The 27722-nt window shown below is 39.6% G+C and overlaps 1 protein-coding gene across 2 annotated transcripts in view; it reads right to left on the reverse strand.

The window, feature by feature from the left end:
- Nucleotides 1-27722, reverse strand: part of HERC6 (HECT and RLD domain containing E3 ubiquitin protein ligase family member 6) — a 53205-nt gene that overhangs the window by 18501 nt on the left and 6982 nt on the right. The window contains exons 5-14 of one of the 2 annotated variants that reach the window (XM_018049316.1): nucleotides 26665-26759; nucleotides 25446-25573; nucleotides 24083-24219; nucleotides 23399-23466; nucleotides 15277-15398; nucleotides 14501-14560; nucleotides 11719-11812; nucleotides 7123-7312; nucleotides 3092-3252; nucleotides 59-172 (exon numbers count right to left, since the gene is read on the reverse strand). In XM_018049316.1, the coding sequence (XP_017904805.1) occupies nucleotides 59-172; nucleotides 3092-3252; nucleotides 7123-7312; nucleotides 11719-11812; nucleotides 14501-14560; nucleotides 15277-15398; nucleotides 23399-23466; nucleotides 24083-24219; nucleotides 25446-25573; nucleotides 26665-26759 (1169 nt within the window). Of the gene's footprint in view, nucleotides 1-58; nucleotides 173-3091; nucleotides 3253-7122; nucleotides 7313-11718; nucleotides 11813-14500; nucleotides 14561-15276; nucleotides 15402-23398; nucleotides 23467-24082; nucleotides 24220-25445; nucleotides 25574-26664; nucleotides 26760-27722 lie in introns of both variants that reach the window. The other variant, XM_018049315.1, reaches the window with a different exon arrangement.

Below are 27722 nucleotides of genomic sequence, written 5' to 3' on the forward strand. Positions count from 1 at the left end.
ATTAATGTGTTTCCCTTTTAAAGTACAAAAAAATATTCAGAAAGTAAAATATTCTTACCAGGTTGTTTTCCCTATAGATCACTCTTTTTCTATCTTCATAAAAGTTCAGCAAAAAGGACAATTCATTTATGTGGAACATATCTTCTGGTAATCGACAGTTAGTTTTGTTTACCTTAAAGAAAATACAACTGTGATATTTATTTTCTATCAATGAGTAACTTAATCTATTTTTATATATGCCTCTGTTCAGTTTAGTTAGTTGCTCAGTTGTCTTTGCAACTGTTGCTCCGACTCTTTGTGACCCCATGGACTGCAGCACGCCAGGCCTCCCTGCCCATCACCAACTCCCAGAGTTTACCCAAACTCATGTCCATTGATTTGATGATGCCATCCAACCATCTCATCCTCTATCGTCCCCTTATCCTCCTGCCTTCAATCTTTCCCAGCATCAGGGTCTTTTCAAATGAGTCAGCTCTTCGCATCAGGTGGCCAAAGTATTGGAGCTTCAGCTTTAGCATCAGTCCTCCAGTGAATATTCAGGATTGATTTCCTTTAGGATTGTTGGTTTGATCTTCTTGCTGTCCAAGGGACTCTCAAGAGTCTTCTCCAACACCACAGTTCGAAAGCATCACTTCTTTGGCACTCAGCCTTCTTTATGGTCCAACTCTCACATCTGTATATGACTACTGGAAAAACCACAGCTTTGACTGTATGGACCTTTGTCAGCAAAGTAATGTCTCTGCTTTTTAATATGCTGCTTAGGTGTGTCATAGTTTTTCTTCCAAAGAACAAGCGTCTTTTAATTTCATGCCTACAGTCACCATCCACAGTGGAATCAAACTATCTAATTTTAAAAAATTGGCAGACGAACTGAACAGGCTTGTTTCAAAGAAGACTTACAGATGGCCAACAAGTACGTGAAAATATACTCAACATCGTTAATCATTAGGGAAATGCAAATCAAAACCATAGTGCAATATTACCTTATGCCTATTAGAATGGCTATCATCAAAAACACAAGAGAGAAGTGTTGGTGAGGATGTGGAGAAAGAGGAACTTTTGTGCACCATTAGTGGGAATGTCAATTGGTGTGGACACTATGGAAAACAGTATGAAGGCTTCCTCACAAAATTAAAAATAGAACCACCACGTGATCCAGCAATCCCACTTTGGGGTATAGGGCCAAAGGAAATGAAATCACCTGCTCAAAGAGATATCTACAGGCCCATGTTCATTTTAGCATTATTTAGAATAGCCAAGGTAAATAAACAACCTAAGCGTCCATGGACAGATGAATGGATAAAGAAGATATGGTATATATATATGTGTATGCATATACACTGATACATACATATATACACAATGGAATTTTATTCAGCCATGAGAAACAAGGAAATCCTGCCATTTGCAACAACATGGATGGATGGTGAGGACATTATGCTAAGCGAAATACTTCAGAGAAAGGCAAATACAGTAAGATATCACTTACACGTGAAATCTAAAGAAAGCTAAACTCAGAAACAGAGTGGAGTGGTGGTTTATAGAGTTGGGGTGGGAGAAAAGGAGAGACGTTGGTCAAACGGTACAAACTTCCAGTTATAAGATAAATAAGTTCTGCGGATCTAATGCATAGCATTGCGATCATAGTTAACAATATTGTACTATATAGTTGAAAGTTGCTAAGACAGTAGATCTTAAGTGTTCTTACCACACTAAATAAACAGTAACTATAAGTGTTTTGTAATATATACGTGTCTAGAAAGGGAAAAAGTGGAAGTAGTAGCAGATTTTATTTCTTTGGGCTCCAAAGACACTGAGGACAGTGACTGTAGCCATGAAATTAAAAGACTCCTGCTCACTGGAAGGAAAGTTATGACAAACATAGAGAGCATATTAAAAAACAGAGATACCACTTTGCTGACAAAGGTCCATATAGTCAAAACTATGGTTTTTCCAGTAATCATATACAGATGTGAGAGTTGGACCATAAAGGAGACTGAGCGCCAAAGAATTACTGCTTTCAAAATGTGCTGGAGAAGACACTTGAGAGTCCCTTGAACAGTGAGAAGATCAAACCAGTCAATCCTAAAGGAAATCAACCCTGAATATTCACTGGAAGGACGGATGCTAAGAACCGACTCACGTGAAAAGACACTGATGCTGGTGAATATTGAAGGCAAAATGAGAAGTGGGCAACAGAGGATGAGATGGTTGGATGGCATCACCAACTCACCAGATATGAAGTTGAGCAAACTCCAGGAGATAATGAAGGACAGGGAAGACTGGTGTGCTGCAGTCCATAAGGTCACAAAGAGTCAGATAAGACTTAGGGACTGAACAACAACAAATCAAATTAACACTCCGTACACCTTAAACTTACACAATGTTCTATTTCAGTTATATCTTAATAAAGATGGAGGAAATATACTACTTTAGAAATATCAGTGCATTATTACTTCTGAAAAGCACTAACTTTTGCACATAATACTTTCTCCTATTGAGACTGATATCTTGTGGTGAAACAGTACTCTTGCTTGGAAAATCCCATGGACAGAGGAACCTGGTAGGCTGCTATAGCCCATGGGGTCGCAAAGATTCAGACACGACTGAGTGACTTTACTTTCGCTTTCTTTTTGTTTTGATTACCAATTGAGCAATTTATATTTATAAAAGCATCTATTTTGGCTAATTATTTTTCAATTGAACAATACCAATTTAATTCTGCCCTTCTATTTAAAATGCTCTGGTTCCTTCCTGTCCTCCAATAATTATTAGGTTTATTAGTAGCCTAATCTTAGGTTACTTCTGGATTATGTTATATACACTAATGAAAATGCTGAATCATTGTCATATCTGAGTATTTGTGCCTGTAATATATTATATATACACTATATACATATTATATATACTATGTAATATATTCCACCAGAGTCTATCCAGTTAGCAAAACAAACAAAATTCTAAATATTTAAGGTCTGAATCAAATATTTTCATTTTGCTGTGGAAAATAAAATAAGACTTCAACTGGCTAAGAACTAAGGGAACTTGATTTAGTAAAATGGTGTATACATTCCTTCAGATGAACCCTTACCTTATATATGTCTTTCATCACTTCCAGAAGAGTTTTAACATTGCGGTTACGGATACTCTGAACAGTATTATTCCAGAAAAACATTTGAGAGATGATGGCAGTTTTCAGCATCTGGACAAGTGAGTTGAGGGAAGATTCTTGCAAAGATGTCCAACACTGCTCTGAGACGTGTAAAATCAGCCATGATAAATATGCACCTCCAAAAAAATTCTCTCAGTTTTCTAAGTTCTTTAATGTAAGAAATAGATCATATTTTCCAGTTCTGATGGCATAACCCATAAATCATGGGATAACCTTTTTGAAGGATAACACCCTGGACAATATTTATTACTCACAGATGTGGAAAAAATTTTTGCTCCCTGATCTTTGGAATTAAAAGCTCAAATTCAGGTTTCTGAAAAAAATGTGTTGATAGTTCATATTTATGCTTGATTACTTGATTGATTTCATGATTTTCAAACTGAAAATTCCATAGGGTATTTATAAGGTCTGAAAATACACACAGGTGAAAACACAGAATACATATGCACACACACATATATACACAAGACACGAAATGTGATCAAGGACAATTTTAATCTGAAAAAAATGATCTATGTTTTCAGACTTTATTATCACATAGATAGATGGATATATTTTTAAATTAGCTCAGTAACAATATTTTAGTATCACTGAGTTACAAACTGAATTTCTGTACCTTTAAAAGAAAATTCTCAGAAAACAAACAAATCAGATGTTAAAATGTATTTTCAAGTTAATGTAATTAAAATAGTGTGACCCAGATGCATGAAAGGAAGACAATGTAGCAGACTTCACCAATGGAATCAAATATATATGAGATATTGGTATATGATGAAAGAGGCATTGTGTATTATCAGGGAATGAAACAGATCACTTAATAAATGTGTGACAACTGGAAACTGATCCCCAAAAAATGAAGTGCAATCAAGATAAACTCCATATAGTTCGAAGATTTAAACATAAAAATGAAACAATGGGGGGATGGATATATTGGGAGATTGGATTGATATAAACACATTACTATATATAAAATAGATAACTGATAAGAACCTACTGTATAGCACAGGGAACTCTACTCAATACTCAGTAATGGCTTATATAGGAAAGGAATCTAAAAAAGAGTGGATTTTTATACATTATAACTGATTCACTTTGCTATACAACAGAAGCTAATACAACATTGTAAATCAACTATATTCCAATAAAAGTTAATTAAAAGAATGAAACAATAAATATTCTAATAGGAGCATGGGAAATCTTTAAATTTTATCATAAGGTACACTTTTTGAGAAAAGATCAGAAACCATAAAAGAAAATGTTAATACAGTAGGCTGCATGAAAGTGTTTAAAAATATTACGCATGGCAAAAATACCAAAAAGTAAAAAAATTTCAGTAACCTAAAGAAAAAAAATTGCAACTCATCTTATGGATAAAGAATTGTTGGGACTTGCCTGGTGGCCCAGTAGTTAAGAATCCACCTGCCAATGCAGGGGAGATGGATTCGATCTTTGATCCGGGAAGATCCCAAATGCCACGGAATGACTGAGCCCGAGAGATACAGCTACTGAAATCCTCATGCCTAGAGCCCATACTCCACAACAAGAAGCCACCACAACGAGAAGTCGTTGCATTGCAACAAAGAGCAGCCCCCGCTTGCCTCAACTAGAGAAAGCCTGCACACAGCAACGAAGACTCAGCGCAGCCAAAAATAAATAAATCAAAAAAATTTTTTAAAGAACTGTCTTAGTAGTTTAAAAAACTTCAAATAGAAAAGAAAGATACTAACAACAAATGAAAAAATAGGTAAGAGGAGAGAACTGATGGTTTGTAGAGTATGATATACAAATATAACTCAATATAGGAAAAACAGCACAACTTCACTCATAATGAGACAATTTAAATTAAGATATTCTTAAAAATTCCCTGGAAGTCCAGCAGTTAGGACTTCACCCTCCCATTGCATGGGGCATGCAAGCAAGCAAGCCATGTGGCAGGGCCAAAAAAGAAAAAGAAATAGATTCTTCTTTTCAGAGTGGTATAGACCAAAGTTTGGTTTACACTGTGGGCTGATGCTTTCATACTTAATGCTTCTTGATGAAGAATAAACGGTACATCTTCTGTCAGAGCTGCCATGTTGCCCAATTCCAAGGGTGATAATGTGAATGGTGACCACTTAAGTTGGGCAATATGGTGGCCCTGACGTCTGTGGAGGGTCATTTGGCAAAATCTCTCAATTTAAAATGCACATACAATCTGATCCAGTAATTTTGCTTTCTGAAAATTTCCCTGCTTGTATAAATATATATTATATTATTGTATAATATATATTAAATATGTATAATTATAATATAATTATAAGCAGGGAAGTTTCCAGAAAGTAAAATTATTGGGTCTATACATATATACAAAGAAATGTATGTTAGAACTGTTATAAGAGCAAAAATTTAGAAACAACTATTCATGTACATGAATAGAAACTATTCAGGCATTAAATTGGAATAAAGCATTCATATAAGTCAGGTAGTATAATGATTTCCACAATATAGTGATTTGTGGAAAAAAGCAAGTTGCTGACGAATATATGCTACCATTTGAAAAAAAAGAATACATTTCTATATGTTTTTATAGAGTATCTTTCAAACGTTATGTAAGAAACTCTACTCTGTAACTGCTTTGTGGGAGGGGAATTAGGTGGCTATTTCACCGTATATATCATCTTTGCATCTTTTAAGCTTTGGACCTTGAACGTTAGCTCAAAGTCATAAAAGGACATCCCAAAACACTGAATAAAATAAAAAACAAGAACACAAAGATAAACATTGTTCCCCTCATGTCTGATCAAAATACCTGAAGTTTTAAAACACCATAAACAAAAAACTTTAAAGTATGGTTTTATCTTGACTGGATTCTCTATGGTTGTGAAATTCTGAGGTCAAGTCCATGACCAAGTCTAGGAATTACACATGTTTTGTAATAATAAGAGTAATGATTATCTACTCAATCGTGTGTGACTCTTTGAGACCCCGTGGACTGTAGCCCGCCAGGCTCCTCTGTCCGTGGGATTTTCCAGGCAAGAGTACTGCAGTAGGTTGCCATTTCCTTCTCCAGGGGACCTTCTCGGCTTAGGATCTGAACCCACGTCTCGTGTTTCCTTCATCTCCTGTGTCTCCTGTATTGCAGGAGGATTCACTGAGCCACCAGTGAAGCCCATTATAATAGTTTCGAATTCAAGCAGGATCCTGTGGGACCCTCCTTAATACAAGCGCCTTCTTGTGTCTCCTTCCTGTGTCTTCCCTGCTTCTTGTTTGCAGGGAAAAGGATTCAGCCTCCTAGACCTTCCCTGAGTTTCAAAGGGCAGATTTAAACTGTTACTCATTGGGAAAGTGAGGGAATGCAGAAACGAAGAGAAAGCAGTCAAGAAACAATAGTGGAGGGATGGGGCAGGGTCCTGGTTCCTCCTCAAAGGATATATAAGACAGTTTGACATATATATCTCTGAGTTCTGCAGGAACTAAGACTCTCACTCAGCTGGAGGATGGTAACTTCAGGCTGAGCACAAGCACTTGAACCCCAGACTGTTTACAACCAGAAGACTGAAGACTGAGATTTCTGGAGCACCACCCTGTTACCTCACCACCAACCAATCAGAAGAAAGTCACACACTCAGCAGCCCTCCCTGAAAATTTTTCTTTAAAAACTCTCTCCTGAAACCCATCAGGGGGTTTAGGTCTTTGGGGCACAACTGCCCATTCTCCTTGCTTGGCACTTGAAATAGACCTATCTCTGCCCCAAACTCCAATGCTTCTGTTTGTTTGGCCTCAGTGTGCATTGGGCACACAAACTTGAATTTGACAATAGCTTTAGGTTAATCTTTTCAATAATATACATATCACATACTCAAACATTTGTACAGTATTTTCGAATCTATCTAAAATTTGTTACAAATTCTATTTCAGACAGTATTCTATTCAGAATATGGATAAAGTGACATAAAAGTAATCAAGCTTACTCAGGACTTTCGAAGATTGATCGGTCATTTTATGAACAGCCTCTGCAAATGGAACCACCAGAGTTATCCAGTTCCTGGAATCAAGCATGACAGGACACTCTGGGAGCAGAAGGAAGACTGATAAAGCTTCTTGGTGTGGAGAGCGACATGGAAGAGCCCCAAGCAGATTATCCCTGAGACATGCGGTTATCTGTGGTTGAAAAACAATCAGGGAAAGGCCCAGGACATATTAGATACAGTATCATAAGAAACAAGATGTAAGAAGAGAGGTTTCATATCTACTATGTTCCTAATGGAATAGTAATTTAGTTTTCCTAAAGCCTACTATTCAAACTCCATCACTCCTTGATATCCCAAATACCCCTAAAGTAGTATGTGAGAACCATCTTCCCTATTTTATGTTGGAGTCAATTAAAGGAACCTGGACCTACTGAACAAACCGTGAAGATTGCTCAATTAGAAGGGATCCATACCTAAATCTATCTGACCTAAGATACACCGTCACAGAGGAAATGGCACATGTTCACCTCACCAATCCTGTTTCATCTTCCTTCAGGGCTCACAGGAAGATGGCATTGCCTGGCTTCCCTGCAGTTAGATGGAGCCATGTGATCGGGTTCCAGCTAATGGAATGTGAGGGAAGGTGATATATGGTACTTCCAGGCTTGACCCCTGAAACCTCTCTATGACCTTTCACACCCTTTTTCCTCATCTGCCAATCAACATGAAAGATCTACCGGAGAATTTTATGGCCCTGGGGCCTAGAATGCCACGGAGAAGGAGCCTGAGTTACCCCTGAATGAGCCTGGGCAGAGGGCGGTAGGGTAACAGAATCTGCCACGCCCAATTATGCCACTCTGACATGACGATTATTTTAAGCTGAAGGCAAGTGAGAAAAAGTAGACACAGAATGAGCTCTCTGGCCTGCCCCATCTTCCTGAAAACAGAACATAAATTCCCCTCATCAAGGTGTCCTCCTGTCCACAACTTCCTGTATCAGGAAGGGCATAACAGTCTCACTAGCAGAGCTGGCCCTGACGAAGACGCCACACAGTAAACCTTTCTACCTAGTCCTTATCCACCATTACTTTCTTCATATATCTGCTTTCCCACCACTTGCCACCCAAGAAGCTCAAAGTCCTTTTCCTTTGTCTTTTCACTTCTCTACAAAATTATTGTTCTTCATTTGCTAAATTGCTATTGTGAAGCGAAAGTGAAAGTTAAGTCACTCAGTCGGTCCGACTCTTTGCGACCCCATGGACTGTAGCCCACCAAGCTCCTCCGTCCATGGGATTCTCCAGGCAAGAATACTGGAGTGGGTTGCCATTTCCTTCCCCAGGGGATCTTCCTGACCCAGGGATCGAACCCAGGTTTCCCACACTGCAGGCAGACACTTTAACCTCTGAGCCACCAGGGAAGCCCTGTGTGACTCTTTGTGACACCATGGACTGTACAGTCCATGGGATTCTCCAGGCAAGAATACTGGCGTGAATAGCCTTTCCCTTCTCCAGGGATCGAACCCAGATCTCCCACATTGCAGGTGGATTGTTTATCAGCTGAGCCACAAGGCAAGCCCCAGAATACTGGAGTGGGTAGCCTTTCCCTTCTCCAGTGAATCTTCCCAACCCAGGAATCGAACCAGGGTCTCCTCATTGCTGGCAAATTCTTTACCAACTGAGCTATCAGGGTTGCTATAGAAGCCCCAATTCTAACCACTCCTTAAAGTTACTCATCACTGAGTATTTCCATGTATATGCAGGATGCACATGTTAATAAACTTGCTTTTCTCTTGTTCGTCTGTCTTTTCTAAGTGTAATTTGCAAGGTCCCAGCCAATGAGGGCTTTCCTGGTGGCTCAGAGGTTAAAGCGTCTGCCTGCAATGCAGGAGACCTGGGTTCAATTCCTGGGTCTGGAAGATACCCTGGAGAAGGAAATGGCCACCCACTCCAGTATTCTTGCCTGGAGAATCCCATGGACCGAGAAGCCTAGTAGGTTACAGTCCACGGGGTCACAAAGAGTCGGACACGACTAGTGACTTCACCACCACCAGCCAATGAAACAAAGATAAGGAGAGAAAAAATAATATTTTTTTCCTTCCCTACAAGTGCCTCCTACCTCAACCCTCTTTGGACTTTGGTGTGAGAAAAAAATCGTTACTGTGTGAATAAGCCATTGACATTTTGAAGTTGTTTGGAGGACCTTATGTTTGGAAGAGATAATCAAGACGATGTTGCCCCTTAAACTGGACCTGGGCAATCAAAGCCTCCTCACCCACTCCCACGTGTTTCGAATACATGCTCTGCCCACTGTTCCCAGAGTGGGTGTGTTCCAAGGACCCTGCCTTCAGAGAGTAAGGTATTCTGAGACCATCTGGATGGTATATGTGACCGAACCCAGCCGTTAACGCCTCTGTAGGAACTTGAAGATTCCAGGGGTTGGGTGTAGAGACCTACTCATCTTGGTGTCACCCAAAACAAACCTCGTAAGTTCCCTGGCTTATTAAACCTGCCACCTTCCAATCTGGAGTGGCTGCCTCTTTCTTCAGTCTTTCCTGGTCCTCTGATCACAAGAGCCAGTTTCTGAACCAATAGTTTATTTATTCTAACAGATCTTAGATACTCTTTAACTATGAATGTCTGCCTCTACATAAGGATTAAGTAAGAAGATACATGATACAATAAACTGTGAAGTACTGTATATTATTGTTATTATTACATTAGTGTTCTTGTGATTTGTTTTTTCATATGTTTAGAAGAACATGACTTTTGTTGAATGCTATTAGGTATACATGAGAAAGGTGTACAAAGTCAAATAACATCAAAATAGGGTCAAAAAAGCTAGATTTCTTTTGGCGTATAACATCACAGAGTCTTTGATTTACTTGTGTGCGTCGTGACACCATAATAATATGCAGTGTTCCCAAAGTTGCTTCACTAAGAGCCCCTCTTCATAGAGTGTTCTGCAAAACTAATGTATCTTAGCACTTATATTGGGAAGAGCACACCAAGTAATCTCCCACATCACCTAAATATTTTCGTTAAAAAAATACTTGATCACATTTACTATTCTTACTTTTTCACTTTGAAAATTAAAATAGTTTCTACTGCATATTAAGAAACTCTCTCCCCCTTTCCCTTCAAAATGTATGGACCCACAACAGTATAAAGATGATTTTAAACTGAAGACGTCAGAGATACAGCTAATAGAAGAATGAACGGAAGAAAGCTTTCAGAGCTTTCCTCATCTGACTAAAGGCAGAGGCTTCAAGAATGAAGCAGCCATAAATCTCCCCCTAACTGGGCAGGCAAGTGAGCTACATTGCCAGGGACAAGACCCTGCACTTGCGCTTGGATGAGAAAATGCATGAACAAATATTATTGCAAACTATCCTATCTTCCATGTATCCCCCTAAAAGCCCCTCTGTTTCCCTGAAAAGTTCGTTTGTTTTCTCAAAGAAGCCCTTTCTCCCCTTTCCCTAAAATTGGTGTATGAACCCTTATTCCTAGCTGTTGTTAACTGGTAGGTCCCCAAACATATGAATTCCATAATGCTCTTTCCATAAGTTATACTTCTTAAACATTGTTTTTCTCATATTGAAAATAAAAATACTGTATCTATTGTACATTTAAGCATTCAGTAACAAAAGTGTGTCTAGTCAAAGCTATGGTTTTTCCAGTAGTCATGTATGGGTGTGAGAGTTGGACTATAAACAAAGCTAAGCACCAAAGAATTGATGCTTTTGAATTGTGGTGTTGGAAAAGACTCTTGAGAGTCCCTTAGACTGCAAGGAGATCCAACCAGTCCATCCTAAAAGAGATCAGTCCTGAATATTCATTGGAAGGACTGATGCTGAAGCTGAAGCTCCAATACTGTGGCCACCTGATGCGAAGAACTGACTCATTGGAAAAGACCCTGATGCTGGGAAAGATTGAAGACAGGAGGAGAAGGGGACGACAGAGGATGAGATAATTAGATGGCATCACAGACTCAATGGACATGAGTTTGAGTAAGCTCCAGGAGTATGATGGACAGGGAGGCTGCAGTCCATGGGGTTGCAAAGAGTCAGACATGACTGAGCGACTGAACTGAAGACTGGAGTGGGTTGCCATTTCCTCCTCCAGGGGATCTCCCTGATCTCCCTAGGGATTGAACCTGCATCTCTTGTGTCTCCTGCATTGCCAGGTGGATTCTTTACCACTAGTGCCACCCGGGAAGCCCTGGAAAATAAAATGCCAGCACCTAAATCAGTAGTATTTCTCCTTGCGGCTCAGATGGTAAAGAATCTGCCTGCCATGTGGAAGACCTGGGTTTGATCCCTGGATTGCGAAGGTCCCCTGGAGAAGGAAATAGCAACACATTCCAGTATTCGTGCCTGGAGAATTCCATGGACAGAGGAGCCTGGTGGGCTACAGTCCACGGGGTCTCAAAGAGTCGGATACAACTGAGCAACTAACACACACACGCAATATAGTAACTGCATAATAAACACTAGCCCCTCCTCTATCGCACTTCTATCTCACTCAACTCCTAAGAGAATTAACTGTTCCTGTAAAGAAATTCTGTTGCTCTATTTCTGAAGTGAATATTGGTTATTACCATCGAAGAAATCCATTCTTTTTCTGTTAACTTCTTGAAGGTATCTCTTGCCATTTCTAAGTCCACATCAATGGAAATCATTTCTCCAGGTTCTCTTTGGATGCAGGAAATGCAAAAATAAATAAACAGATTAAAAGAATATTTCTAACTTCATATATCATTATGTTTGCATTCTTTAGAAATCATCGATTTACTTGGCACCAAAAGTTTTTTTTTTTTTTTTAAGTTTATGTTTTCCTAAAAGAAAACAGGTAACAATTTATTATCTCAAGTTTGGACAGTTAATAGCAAAAGTTTACATGCTGTGTCTGAGAACTGAAATCATTTACCCTTACACTCAGCCTGCACACTGGGAATTGAAACTCCCTAATCCCACCTATTTTATCATCTATATTTACATTACTTTGGGATTCCACTGTTTCATTAGCATGACTTTACTATTCCAAGACACTCCTGCCCAAGCCAATGGCTTGACTGTTCACTTGAGGAACTTCCTGAAAAGACCCATTAACTCCTCTATGGAACACAATCAACAGTTTATGCTCTAAAATTCTTTGCACCTCTTGTCTCAAAATCCTTGCCTTGATGTTTCCATCTGTCCTGGATTATGGTACCTTTCCTCAATCCTAATCAAATCCCCAAGTCTCCCCTCACACATTGAAAAGACCTGCCTTATTCCAAATTGCTAAAAATTGGATTTTTAAAAATCCAAACCTGGCCATGCCCCTCAGAAATACTACCAAGGCTTTGTCTAAGTGTGGCATTTCCCTGGGTTGTGTTGATAATATTTGAGGAGCCTGCATTCTATATAACAATTTGTCTTTATAATGTATTATTTAAAAATATTTCCTGTTTATTGGATTAACCAATCAATTGTAATACTAGGGCTTTAGCATTCATGCAAGTACTGAAACAAAGTACTGTAAATTTCCCTTTAAAATACATCTTCCTTTGCAACCTTTGGCATCTTAAGATCAAACTTTGAGATTTCTCACTTCGGGAAGGGAGCATGGAAATTTTAGGAAGCTAATATTCTTAGTGTAGAAAAGATTATCCTCTACGTAGTGAGAACTAGCTTAAGGCTACAGTGGGGAAGAAAGAGAATGAGTTGCATGGTAGAATCCCCTCCTTTGCTGCCTGGAAGGATGGAAAGAAGAGGAAGGCAAATGCGAGAGAAAGGGAGCAGAGAGAAGCAACGTCTTAATTTCTCATCTCCTGCCTTTGGCTAAATGAGTGGAGACAAACAGGGATGCCTTGTGGGACTCTCAAATGGTAACTGCCTCATGACCTGTGGTGGTTAGAAGAGGGGGTGAAGGAAGCCATGACATTCAGCTTCCCTGGGCTTCTCTGGTTCCCAGGTGAAGCCTCTGGATCCAGCAGTTCCTCCAGTCTCACTGAGGAGTGGCTGAGAATGCAACTGGGTTAAGAACCAAAGCTGAGAAATACCTGCAATAGGGAGTAAGTGAATACAGAGTACCGCCTAGTGGCGGTTGTGTACAGGTATCTTCTGAACCTGTGAGCCAACCTGAGGCCAAGTCAACAAGGGAGGGACAGGACATGACCTAGCAAAGGAGGACTGGCAGGAGTTTCCACCAGCTGCAAGCTGACCTGTAGGCATCAGCCTCCAGAGAAGACAGAGGGCAGCCTAATGTTAGTTGCTCAGTCATGTCCGACTCTGCGACCCCATGGACTACAGCCCTCCAGGCTCCTCCATCCATGGAATTTTCCAGGTAAGAATACTGGAGTGGGTTGCCATTTCCTTCTCTAGGGGATCTTCCCAATCCAGGGATCGAACCCGGGTCTCCCACATTACAGGCAGACTTTTTACTGTCTGAGCCACCAGGTAAGCCTGAAGGCAGCCTAGGGGTGCCTTTATGCTACTACCCACCCCACTCCCTTGTTATTGCTAAATTAATTATACAAGGAGACCATCACACTGCAGTGGATCTCAGGCCATGGTGGCCTATAAAAGCAAACCAAAATCTAAGCCTATAAATTCCTCAAAGTTATGAAATCAAAGCCTAAGGACAACCAATCAAAAAACAAACAAAAAAAGCCAACTAGGCTTTAAGCTATAGCTAATCAAATGCTTCCTTTCTTTCTGCGCCTTCTCTATGTCTTTTCCTGAGCTCTTGCTGCTGGAGCTCTCAAGCAATTCCAAACTGGTGCCATGTGATTCAAATCGATGTTCACTCTAATAAACTCTTACAATTTTTAATCTGCCTCACTTTATCTTTCAGTCATTCCCAGGTATATTATTGGAGATCAAACAGGGAGGGGAAGGAACAGTTGACCAAGTGTTCAGCATTTAACAGAGGAAATGTTTAAACTACTCAGATCAAGTGTCAAACCAAGTAGCAGAGAACTTGGACTCTCCTCTGTGGTAGTAAGACTGTTAATAGTTAAAATAAATAGGATCTGTTTTCCTTACTGGGCTCATAAGACCTTCAAAGTACAGCCCAGGCCTCTAAGTGCAAAAGCGAAGTTAGAATGAATCGATCACTCCTGAAAACACCATTCTTGCCAATCAGATAACACAGGAGGGCAGGGCAGAGGAACAATGTAAATTAGAGATTACAATTTGTAGTAGTCCAGTGGGAAATTCCTTTATAAAACAGAAGAATTCTGTAACAATCCACGGAGTTTTCTATGTTGGATTTTTGGTTCATAGATAACAAAATTCACAAATTAAAATGACTGAGTCTAAATATTTCATTTAAAATATTCTCCAGTGTTTTAAATAAAGGTAAGTCTCTTTAAATAAAGGTAATATAAATATTACCTCTTCTTTAAAAAACTTGCAGTCAGACAAGCAGGAGATGAAAATATCACTCTAATTTCACTGCAAAAATAATAAAATAAGGTTAAGTCACAACATACTACTAGCACATTCCTTTTATCTTACTCAGTATATAACTGGTGATGTGGAATCATTAATAACAATAATAACTGCTCTGTTAAGAATTTTCCAAATTCTTGCTATACTTTGTGCATGGTGTGCTAGATCTCATAAAAATCCTTCATAGCTGATTTGATCAAGTCATCTAGATTTAAATAAAATCTACTCTTTTGAAAACAGAAATTGTGGAGCTGCAGAGAATAAACTGTTGCTGCTGCTGCTGTTAAGTCGCTTCAGTCGTGTCTGACTCTGTGCGACCCCATAGACGGCAGCCCACCAGGCTCCCCTGTCCCTGGGTCTCCAGGCAAGAACACTGGAGTGGGGTGCCATTGCCTTCTCCAGAGAATAAACTATGAAGCTATAAAGAGTCAGTCTTGGGGATGGCTTTGTGGGACAGACAGAAAGCATTTTTGATTCACTCCTGAATTTCCCTCACCTATCAAAGTACCTGGCATAGTGTACATCTTCAATATAGCCCTGTTAAATGAAGAATCAGTGAATAAGTCAATGACTTCTTCAAACTACAGATGGTTTAAATCAAGATTAAAATGCAAATAATTTAATGACAAAGCCAAACCCTCTCTCTTATGTTTAGGATAAAATGAACCAAGGCTTCAGAACCAAGTAAAAGTGGTTTCTACTTTATCAGATAGAGCCACCTCTTAGCCACTTCATCTTCTATGCTTCCTCTTGCCACTGCCATCCATTTTTCCGTCAGAGACTGGTTAATTCGGCTTATTTCTGGCAGGGTTTTCCTGGAAACACTGGTGGAACTAGTATCCTTCTAGGAAGAAAAAAAAGAACGATCAGGAAAATACACACACACCAAGTAGCAAGACACAGGTGGGAGACACATCGAACCTGCTCAGGCAGTGGGATTTGGTGGGAGGAGCCTTGGCATCAGACTGGCTGGCTGTTCCATTTCCCAGCCTGGGCCACTTTGATTGGTTTGAGCCTGCTTTATCATTTAAAAAATGAAACAACACAAAAGAATTGAAAACAGAGACTCAAACAGATATGTGTATGACAATATTCATTGCAGCATTATTTACAATAGCCAAAAAGATGGAAACAACCCATGTCCAGCTGCAGCATCAATGGATGGATATGGAATATTGTGTGCTCAGTTGGTTAGTCGTGTCCAACTCTTTTGAGCCCGTAGACTACAGCCCACCGGGCTCCTCTGTCCATGGAATTCTCCAGGCCAGAATACTGGAGTGGGTTGCCATTTTTCTCCTCCAGGGAATCTTCCCAACTCGAGGACTGAACTGGTATCCCTTACATCTCCTGCTCTGGCAAGCAGATTCTTTACCACTAGTGTCGCCTGGGAAGCCCACACGGAATATGACTCAGCCACAAAAGGAAGGGCGTTCTGACACATACTGCAACATGGATGAACTGTGAAAACATTATGCTGCATGAAATAAGCCCAATACAAAACCATGATTCCACTTACACGAAACAGGCTAATTGATAGAAAGGATATTAGACTGTACTTGGGGTCAGGGGTAGGGGAGAACTCAGAATTTCTGCTTGAGGGGGAATAAAGAATTTCTGCCTGGGGTGATGAAGAGTTTTAGAGATGGTTAGTGGCCATGGTTGGGCTTCGCAGGTGGCACAGTGGTAAAGAATCTGCCTGCCAATGCAGGAGATACAGGAGACACGGGTTCAATCCCTGGGTCAGGAAGATTCCCTGGAATAGGAAATGGAAACCCGCTCCAGTATTCTTGCCTAGACAATTCCATGGACAGGGGAACCTGGTGGGTTAGAGTCCATGGGGTCACAAACAGACATGACTAAGCGACTGAGCAAAACAATGGTGATGACTGTAACATTGTGAGTAGAATTAATACCACTGAATTTTACATTTTTAAATGGTTAAAATAGCAGATTTTATGCTATGTATGTTTTACCACAGTTAAAAAATGAGTTAACAATAACCACCTCTCTGGGCTCCCGTTAAGACTAAAATACATTGGGTATACAAAGCCTTTCAATTATAGGAAGTACTGAATAAAGACTAGCTTCTTTCAGCCCTTTAATCATCCAGAGAGTTTTGCTTTTGTATCAGGGGCTTTCGAACTTATAACAGAATCATCTGGTGATCTTGTTAAAGCAGGGCCCATCCCCACAGTTTCTGATTCAATGGTCAGGAGTGGAGCTCAAGAATTTATATAGGGCAAATTCCTAGGGGATGCTGATGCTGATGCTGCCAATTTGGGAGCTACACTTTGAGAACCGTGGTTCTCTACAATATCTGAAGACAAATGGTTCAGTCAGAGGTGTCAGAGAAATTGGGGGAAAAAAATCTGTCTTTAATATATTATTTGAAGACATCAGTGCTATGACTCCATATTATACCTCTGCTTTTGCTAAATTTATAATAAATCAGAATTTTGCATCACTTCTGTTTAATGCTTAACTAAAGACCTCTTGAAGAGTCAGACACAACTGAGCAACTGAACTAACTAAGAACTAAAGACCTCTTGAGAAAGATGTATAACCATAATTCCCTTCACTTTCTTGATCTGAGTCCTGAGTGTCCCCTGGAATTCAGTCATAAAGAAGTTTTTTTCCTCCAACATCCCAGGAACCTCAGGACAATGAGGTGCTCCATATTGGCACTCACAGACCATTTCTTCTGCTTTCTTCTTCAAAATCTCGGCTCTTCGTAAGTACGTGACATTAGACTATATCACCTGCCTCTCTTTCTTCTATGATAATCACCTGCCAAAGTCCTAGGCACTACCCTTCAATAACTGAAAACTTTAGCATCTTGTTGACTATCTTCCTCCGCACAACCATGCCTGTCACCATTCTTTCCATCATTCTTGGCACTTCAGAATTAATGAACATAATTTATTTTCCTCCATGACCTCTCAACTCTTGATCTTATCTGCACTCTTTTCCTCTGCTCCATCTTAGCTACCCAGGCCCTGGATCAGGGTTTCTAAACTGACACAGTCGACATTTTGCATCAGATAACCCTTTTTGTGGCAGCTGTCTTGTGCACTGTAGGATGTCTAGCAGCATCCCTGGCCTCTACACATTAGACATTAGCAGCAGCCACCCCAACACACATGGCCCTCCCTCAGTTAGACAACCTAAATTGACGATAGACATTTCCAAATGTTTCCAGGGGTGCAAAATCACTCCTAGTGGATTGCCCCAGATACAGGTGATATTCTGTTCTTTATAATATCAATAATTGTTCTACCTTCTAAGTATCTATGGGAAACATACTCCTCTCTGACCATCATACACCATCCTACTTCACTGACTTCACAGTGGTACTCCAGTCTAACATTCTTTCATACGGAAATGAGTTAAGACTTTGGGGCTGTTGGGTTGAAATGAACGTATTCTGCATGTAGAAAGGACATGAATTGACTGGGGGCAGTGGCAGAACGTCACAAACTGAGCGTTTCCCCCCTAAGTTCATATATTGGAATCCTAACCCCCAATGTGATGGTATTAGGAGGTAGGGCATTTGGGAGGTGATTGGGTCATGACGGGGAAGCCTTCAAGAATGGGACTAGTGTCCTTATAAAGACTCCAGAGAGCTATTTTGCCCTTGCCCCTTTTGCCATGTGAGGATACACGGAGAAGAAAGTCATGCATAAACTGGAGGCAGGCTCTCGCCAGACATCAAATATGCTGTCATCTTTTTTAAGTCATACTGCATGGCTTATGGAATCTTAGTTCCCTGACTGGGGATCAAACTTGGGGATCCCTCTGGGGATCAGACTGAGCCACAGCAAGAAAAGAATGAAGTCCTAGCCACTGCACTGCTAGGGAATTCCCAACAGTACCATTATCTTAATCTTGGGGCTTCCCAGCCTCTAAAACTGTGAGAAATAAATTTTTGCTTATAAGCCACTCAATCTACAGTGTTTTGTTAATAGCAGCCAGAACAGACTAAGACACGTATTTTAACAGTGGAACCCACTCCAACATTTTTTGAGGCCATTGGGCACTCCAATCTGCCAGCTCTATTGTTTGTTCATTATCCATCACCCTCCTCATGTCTTATCCAGCTTAGATGCTATGGTCAGCACTATAATCAGTCCTTTACAAATACCTTTAAGTCTTCTGTCTTGAGTCACCTAGGAAAAGTCCACCTGTAGTTAATCTCAACTCTGAATTACTCCAAAGGAATCCAAGCAGCTTAACATCAGTGGAAAAAAATAAACAGTGCTGACTGACTTCACCATAAGCCTACAACCACAGATTTCAAATGGACACTCTATACTGGCTAGTAATCTCCCACAATGTTCACTTTCTCACTCTGAGACACGATTGCACACATTCCTTTTATTCCTAAACCTGTAGCGATCATTCTCTGCTTCTCCAAGTTTTAGATAAGGATTGTATATCACTAACAACCAAAAAGATATCCTTTTCATTACAGGGGACTGGAATGCAACAGTAGGCAGTCAAGAGATACCTGGAATAACAGGCAAATTTCGCCTTAGAGTAAAAAATGAAGCAGGTCAAGGCTAACAGAGTTTTGCCAAGAGAACACACTGGTCATAGCAAACACCCTCTTCCAACAACATAAGAGAAGACGTTACACATGGACATCGCCAGATGGTCAATACAGAAATCAGATTGATTATATTCTTTGCAGCCAGCGATGAAGAAGCTCTATATAGTCAGCAAAAACAAGACCGGGAAGTGACTGTGGCTCGGATCATGAACTTCTTACTGCCAAATTCAGATGAAATTGAAGAAAGTACGGAAAACCACTAGACCATTCAGTTATGACCTAAATCAAACTCTTATGATTATACAGTGGAAGCGACAAATAGATTCAAGGGATTTGATCTGATAGACAGAGTGCCTGAAGAACTATGGATGGAGGTTCATGACATTTTATAGGAGGTAGTGATCAAGACCATCCTCAAGAAAAAGAAATGCAAAAAGGCAAAATGGTTGTCTGAGGAGGCCTTACAAATAGCTGAGAAAAGAACAGAGGCTAAAGGCAAAAAAGAAAAGGAAAGATATACCCATTTGAATACAGAGTTCCAAAGAATAGCAAGGAGAGATAAGAAAGCCTTCCTAAGTGATCAATGCAAAGAAATCGAGGAAAACAATAGAATGGGAAAGACTTAGAGATCTCTTTAAGAAAATTAGAGATACCAAGGGAACTTTTCATGCAAAGATGGGTTCAATAAAGGACAGAAATGGTATGGACCTAACAGAAGTAGAAGATATTAAGAAGAGGTGGCAAGAATACCCAGAAGAACTGTACAAAAAAGATCTTCATGACCCAGATAACCATGATGGTGTGATCACTCACCTAGAGCCAGACATCCTGGAATGTGAAGTCAAGTGGGCCTTAGGAAGCATCACTACAAACAAAGCTAATGGAAGTGATGGAATTCCAGTTGAGTTACTTCAAATCCTAAAAGATGATGCTGTGAAAGTGCTGCACTCAATATGCCAGCAAATTTGGAAAACTCAGCAGTGGCCACAGGACTGGAAAAGGTCAGTTTTCATTCCAATCCCAAAGAAAGGCAATGCCAAAGAATGTTCAAACTACCGCACAATTGCACTCATCTCACATGCTAGCAAAGTAATGCTCAAAAGTCTTCAAGTCAGGCTTTAACAGTACATAAGCCATGAACTTCCAGATGTTGAAGCTGGATTTAGAAAAGGCAGAAGAACCGGAGATCAAATTGCCGACATCCGTTGGATCATTGAACAAGATCCAACGAGAGTTCCACAAAAACATGTACTTCTGCTTTATTAACTACTCCCAAGCATTTGACTGTGTGGATCACAACAAACTGTGGAACATTCTTAAAGAGATGGGAATACCAGACCACGTTATCTGCCTCCTGAGAAATCTGTATGCAGGTCAAGAAGTAACAGTTAGAACTGGACATGGAACAACAGATTGGTTCCAAATTGGGAAAGGAGTACATTAAGGCTGTGTATTGTCATTCTGTTTATTTAACTTACATGCAGAGTACATCATGCGAAATGCCAGGCTGGAGGAAGCACAAGCTGGACTCAAGATTGCCAGAAGAAATAACAATACCCTCAGATATGTAGATGACACCACCCTTATGGCAGACAGCAAAGAAGAACTAAAGAGTCTCTTGATGAAAGTGAAAGAGGAGAGTGAAAAAGTTGGCTTAAAACTCAACATTCAGAAAACTGAGATCATGGCATCTGGTCCCATCACTTCATGGCAAACAAATGGGGAAACAATGGAAACAGTGACAGACTCTACTTTTTAGGGCTCCAAAATCACTGCAGATGGTGATTGCAGCCGTAAAATTAAAAGACCCTTGCTCCTTGGAAGAAAAGCTATGAGCAACCTAGACAGCATATTAAAAAGCAGAGATATTACTTTGCCAACAAAAGTCCATGTAGTCAAAGCTATGGTTTTTCCAGTAGTCATGTATGGATGTTAGAATTGGACTATAAAGAAAGCTGAGCACCGAAGAATTGATGCTTTTGAATTGTGGTGTTGGAGAAGACTCTTGAGAGTCCCTTGGACTGCAAGGAGATCCAACCAGTCCATCCTAAAGGAAATTAGTCCTGAATATTCATTGGAAGGACTGATGTTGAAGCTGAAGCTCCAATACTTTGGCCACCTGATGCGAAGAACTGACTCATTTGAAAAGACCTTTATGCTGGGAAAAATTGAAGGTGGGAGAAGAGCATGACAGAGGACGAGATGGTTGGATGGCTTCACTGACACAATGGACATGAGTTTGAACAAGCTCTGGGAGTTGGTGATGGACAGGGAAGCCTGGTGTGCTGCAGTCCATGGGGTCACAAAGTGTTGGACACGACTGAGCAACTGAACTGAGCTGAACTGTACATCACTGAGAAAACGGAAACAGGCAAGACTAACCTTGCCTTCCTACCTCACCTCTACTGTTCCTCATCAGAACAGAATAAAGATTTCTGCCCAAAGCCCTGTATTCTACATTGGACCCTGGACCCCACTTCCTCACACCTATTCTAGGACATTAGCGCTGCAATTATTCTCTTTCTCAGGAATTATCACTTTTTCCTCCTGAACTGGGTTATTCTCATTAGCACACAGACATACCTTAACATCACCACTCCTAACAACAATAAAAACCTCCCAAGGTCCTCTACTCCCTTTCACAAGAAAACTTCTCAGAACTTTCACAGTCACTTATTCCCTCCACTTATTCCCCTCTATTCTCTGTCCATCCCGCTTAGTCAGGTTTCATCCTCTGTCCCCTGAGATGACTCAGTCTTGACAAAGCAAAAACAAACTCTGTGCTCATCTTACTTGACCTCTCAGCAGTATGTGTCAGGTTTGGCCACTTCCTCCTTCTGCAAAGACGTTCTTCTCTTGTCTTGATGAGCCACCCTTTTCTGGTTCTCTCCACCTCAAAAACTGGTTCTTCTTAGTTCTTCTGGCCCTGCCTCACGGCCTGACCTCCTCATGGAGAAGTCCCTCAAGGCTGGATTCTGTCCCCTGTTCTTCTGATTTCTACTCTCACTCCAGGTGACCTTTCATCCAAGCCTCTGGCTTAATAATCTGTAGTTTAACAACTATCATGTTTATTTTCCAGTGCTAGCATCCTCCTTGAGATCCAGAGTTGAACATGCAATTAAGACTTTAGATCTCCTCTCCAAGGGCATTTCAAATGAACCTCATCTCCCATAACTGAGCCCATTTCCATATGACTCCAGCTCATATAACTCTTTCACGCTTTCCTACTATAGTCTGTCTGACTGGTTTCCTTTTTGTCCATCACACATGCTAAACTTCTTCTTGCCCCAGGGCCTCTCTATTCCAGAGAGAATGGTCCCTCTGGAATGCTCCTCCTGTGGATTTAAGCATGGCTAAGATCTCTGCTCAAATATTACAGCCTCTGGGAGGCCTTTCCTGACTGACATTTCTAAAGAAGCCCATCTCATCTCATCAGTCTCAAATGGCCCATTTTATTTTTTTTCAGAGCAATTGTCGCTCTCTAACACAATTGTATTTATATGTTTCTTGTCGGTTCTTCCCGGTAGAATCCAAATGCCACGAATGAGGATATACTTGTGTGTATTATTCACTGTACCCCAAGGATCCAGAGCAGAGCCTGAGACAGAAGCCTGATCGAACAGCTATAACAAAGCAACCAAGCACAATCTCCTGACTGTCCCCAGCAGCACAGACTTTTGCCTTGCTTACAGTTGTCTGTCCCAGAGAATACAGTAAGAGTCTATATGTGTTGTTTAAAACATCCCTAATAATAGAAAAAATGTACAAATTATTAGAATAACTCTGTATACTTTTTCTCTCTACAACATTTCAGAACTCGTTCAGAAATATAATAATATAAACCTCTCTGTTAATAATTAGGAGAGTGCTAGAGCATGGTGGGTAATGGTGGGTAATGGTGGGGCTGGATTGTTTGGGTTTGAATCCAGCTCTGTCAGTTCTTAGCAGCATAATTTTGGGCAAGTCCATGTCTCTGAGACTCAGTTTTTTCATCTGTAAAATGGGAGTGATGATAACAACCAGAGTTGATTTGAGGATTAAGTGTGTTGATCTATTTACAGTACTTTGGTTGCTAACTCACGGGTGATAATTAGTGCTAGTCATTGTACCTGTTGGGAATCCAAATGAGGAAGTGAGAATTACATAATATTTTTAAAGAAGAATTCTAACAGTGGAACTTACTAGTTTAGTAAAAAATTTTAATATATACAAATGACACAATGTTTCAAATACCGCCATGAAATCCAGAAGAAAAGATGATTTTTAAAAGAAACAGAAATTGTAATAGATACCTGGTAAGTTGTCACAAAGTTGGCATATGTTCCAGCAAAAATATGTTTGACTTGAACATCCTCAAGGTCTAGAAGAAAGTCATAAATCCATGCTTATTGTTTTTTCGATGTAAAAAGTATATATCTTCTGTTATAAACCTAAAACTGCTTTTAAAAAGTTTTTTAAAAAACTAATGTATTACCAAGCTAAATTTACTTATTCATTGGCTTCTAAATAGATTTTGACTACAAACAGCATAAAAGATTAATATTGATCAGATTACACATTGTATACTCCCTTATCTTAAAATTTAATTTTCCATGCATTTGCATAATGAAACCAGGCTGGTGTACTTTAGTAGAGGTTTGATTAAATATATAAAAAGTGTGCTATTCTGTTGAGGTTTGACAAAAAACAACAAAATTCTGTAAAGCAATTATCCTTCAATTAAAAAATAAATAAAATAAAAAATAAAAGTGTGCTATTCTAAAGCATAAATAACTGATTATTTTGTATTACTTTAATCTTTAGAAAAAATTACCTAATATTCCAGGAAGCATTGCATTAAAAAAATGCATATTCTACAAATCAAAGATAACAGTACCAAAAGAACCACAGTTCTACGCACTCTTTGAAAGGAAACTGAATAATATTTTTCCTCCAGTGACATCAATTAAAATCACAAGTCTTGGGACCACTCATACCATTAGCAGAAATCAGGCAGCTAACGTCAGAGCTCTCTGCCAGAGCCTCCGGATGTGGTGAGCTTCTTGTACAACCTGGTCCACGACCAAAAGACACCACCTGACCAGTGGTATAGACATATGCAAGGGTGTGATAACTGCAGAAGACAAAACATTATGAAGACTTATTATAATGAGTCATGCTTTTTGAGAAAGATGATGTCGCAACACAAAATAACAGACTTATCTTATACTAAGTACCCAGACCCCACTATCACAATGTCAGAGTTAGACAGTACCAAGTCATATGGCCAAACAAATGGTGGGTAAATAGTGACTTATTAACAACCCTAAAGGCAGGATATTAATGATGGGTCTTTGCTATGGTTTCTATCATTTATATTTTAAATGTAAGTTCTTTTTGTCTTTTGCTCTTTTTACAAATTGGGTGGATAATAGCCAAAGTGTCCTCATGCTGCTGCTGCTGCTAAGTCGCTTCAGTCGTGTCCGACTCTGTGCGACCCCAGAGACAGCAGCCTGCCAGGCTCCCCCGTCCCTGGGATTCTCCAGGCAAGAACACTGGAGTGGGTTGCCATTTCCTTCTCCAATGCATGAAAGTGAAAGGTGAAAGTGAAGTCGCTCAGTCGTGTCTGACTCCTAGCAACTCCATGCACTGCAGCCTACCAGGCTTCTCTGCTCATGGGATTTTCCAGGCAAGAGTACTGGAGTGGGGTGTCATTGCCTTCTCCAAAAGTATCCTCATAGGGAGGGATAAATTAGGAGATTTGGATTGATACATACACACTATAAAATAGATAGCTAAGGACTTACTATATAGCACAGGAAATTCTACTCAATACTCTGTAATAACCTATATGGGAAAAGAATCTAAAAGAGAATGATATATGTATAACCGATTCACTTTGCTGTATAGCAAAAACTAACACATTTTAAATCAACTATACTCCAATAAAAATTTTTTTAAAAGTTCTCATACTTAGGTTATGCACAACTCAGAATGCACATGCAAATATACATCATCTTCTACTTGCAAGAGGTTAATTTTGTCTAATGAATTCAAGAAGATAAGCACCACTATTTTTTGTTATATACTAACCCCCTTCACCCTAGAATCTAGTAAGGTGGTCTATGCCCAGTACATTTCCAATAAATTCTTATGAAATAAAAGAAATGCCTAGAATAAAGAAGAAAAACAGAAAAATTAAACCATATTTGAAAGGAGTAAATTTTCAGAAAGGAAAATGATCTATAAAAAGAGTAATCACATATTTTAGGGTTTTAAGGTTTCAAAACATTTCATGTAAGTTATTTCTAAGTAATAAAATACACCACTTTCTACTCTCACTTTAAAAAAACCTATTACCTTCCACAATCTATCTGTGAAACGAGGCCTTCAATTCTTTCCACAAGTTGTGGACCCCTCTTCTCAGCAGTGGAATCGTGTCCCAGCTGTCCATAGCTATTGTCTCCAAATGTGAATACTTTCCCATCCTGTTAAAAAAAAGGAAGGATCTGACTAATTTCAGGCTAAAAGTGTAATTAAAAATTAAAAGATTAAGTCCCATAAGAGAGTTTTATGAGAGCATTATGGTAAATATAAGCTTTATATGAAGAAGGGTCTTATATGTATTATTTCTACTAGTGAATAAAGAATTAACATATTAAACTTGAAAAATCACTGGCATTTCCTTCAGAACTAGGTACTTACAATGTGTTTGTAGAAAAAATTGATGGAGAAATTAACTGGTTCAAGAGTAACACTAACACTTAAATATAAGGTTGCTTTATTTATTTGAGCACTTCTCTGAAAATAAATCTCTTTTCAAAAGATGATTCTGGATTAAAACAATTCTAGCTCTCTCTTGCCAACTGATAATATAACCCAAGCATATTTTAAAAACAAACAAAATATAAATTATTTCAGATATTTTGCTTTAAATAAACATTTCAACCACACAAATAGTCTTCAAGTCTGTTCATTACAGCTATGGAGAGAACCCATCTTGTCGGAATGAATTGCATGGCCAGTATAAGAAGAGGAGGGAGACATTCAGGAAGCTGATTCATAATTGTGCCAAGTAAGAAATGGAACACAGAATGTTCCAGTCTGTAATGTAGGCCACTGAAACCTATAAAAATTGTTGCTTCTACAATACTTTTCATATGTAAAGCTACATTATGACAGAATAATTGCTGAAAGGATTGGCTCCCAATCTATAAGAGATCTTAAAATATCTAAAAATATTTCCTGAAGCTGAAATTAGCTTTTGTTATAGGATCTTAAAAATCCGATGGTTTGGCTCACTTCTCCTCGTTAGAGATCTGTACACTGAATGGGTATCCTCAGATATTAATACACATATTGTTTTCCACAATAATTAGTACATGTACCTTATGGTAACATTTCTCTGGGATTAAAAATAAATAGCAAAATGGCAATTCCCTGATGGTCCAGTGGTTGGGACTCTGTTTTCACTGCCAAGGGCCCAGGTTTGATCTCTGATTGAGGAGTTAAGATCCCACAAGCCACAAGGTATGGCATATATATATATATATCTACATCTCAAGATGTTTTGGTTTACCTGGGTAAGCACTGCAGTGTGCTCGTAACCACAGCTGATAAAAACCACATTGAGACTCTTCAGTGCACCAACTAATACAGGCTTATACCTCTGAACTGTGGAAAGAAAGCAGAAACTCTTGAGTATAAGAAATCCTCATATATCATGAGTTTTTATATATTTTAATATTTTTATCTTATTATAATTCATCAACATAATTTAAAATGTGAACAATCAGAAGTATTATAAAACAAAAAGAAAGCCCTGTGCTAGAAAAGAAAAGCAGTACTTTAGCATTTATTTTTGGAAAATATTTAATTTTCTGGAATGACTAAGGCTATTGGCCAAGAAAGCTAAGCTTTAAGACCCCACTTCCCAATAATATTTCCATTATGCTGCATTCATTTTTGTCACATTATAGATGTTCTGCAAATATGCAATAATAATTGAGAAAATAAGAGGACCCATTCCACGTTGATGAAGTTAAATAAAATGAGATGTAAGGGATCAGCATGGGACAGGTATGGGGTTGTCTAGCTGCTAAGTCAAGTCCAAGTCTTTGCTGCCCCATGGACTGTAGCCTGTCAGGCTCCTCTGTTCATGTGATTTCCCTGGTAAGAATACTGGTTGCCATTTCCTTCTCTAGGAGATCTTCCTGACCCAGGGATCGAACCAGCTTCTCCAGCATCGGCAGATGGATTCTTCACCGCTGAGCCACCAGGGAAGCCCTGGTATGGGTATGCAACAGGAGCTAAATACACATGAGCTGCATGTAAAGAGCTGAACAGAGGGGCTCATCAGGAAGGCATCACAGTGAGTTTTGCTGAAAGGTTGTCAGAGGAACTGGTTGTTTCCCCTACTGCTAGCAATCGTCTGAAAAAGGGTTCCCAAACTTTGTCGTACAAGAGCACTACCTGTGCAGTCTTTGGTAATAACTGATGCCTGGCTCCCCCCACCCCCACCCCGGACATTCTGATTTAACGGTCTGCGGTCCGATCTGGGCACTGGGATTTTTAAACATTCTTAGAGTAACGGAATAATGGCCTTCCAAAGATGTACAAGTTCTTTTCCCAGAGCTC

This window comes from Capra hircus, chromosome 6 (assembly GCF_001704415.2).
Source record: "Capra hircus breed San Clemente chromosome 6, ASM170441v1, whole genome shotgun sequence".
In the NCBI taxonomy this organism is placed as follows: Eukaryota; Metazoa; Chordata; class Mammalia; order Artiodactyla; family Bovidae; genus Capra; species Capra hircus.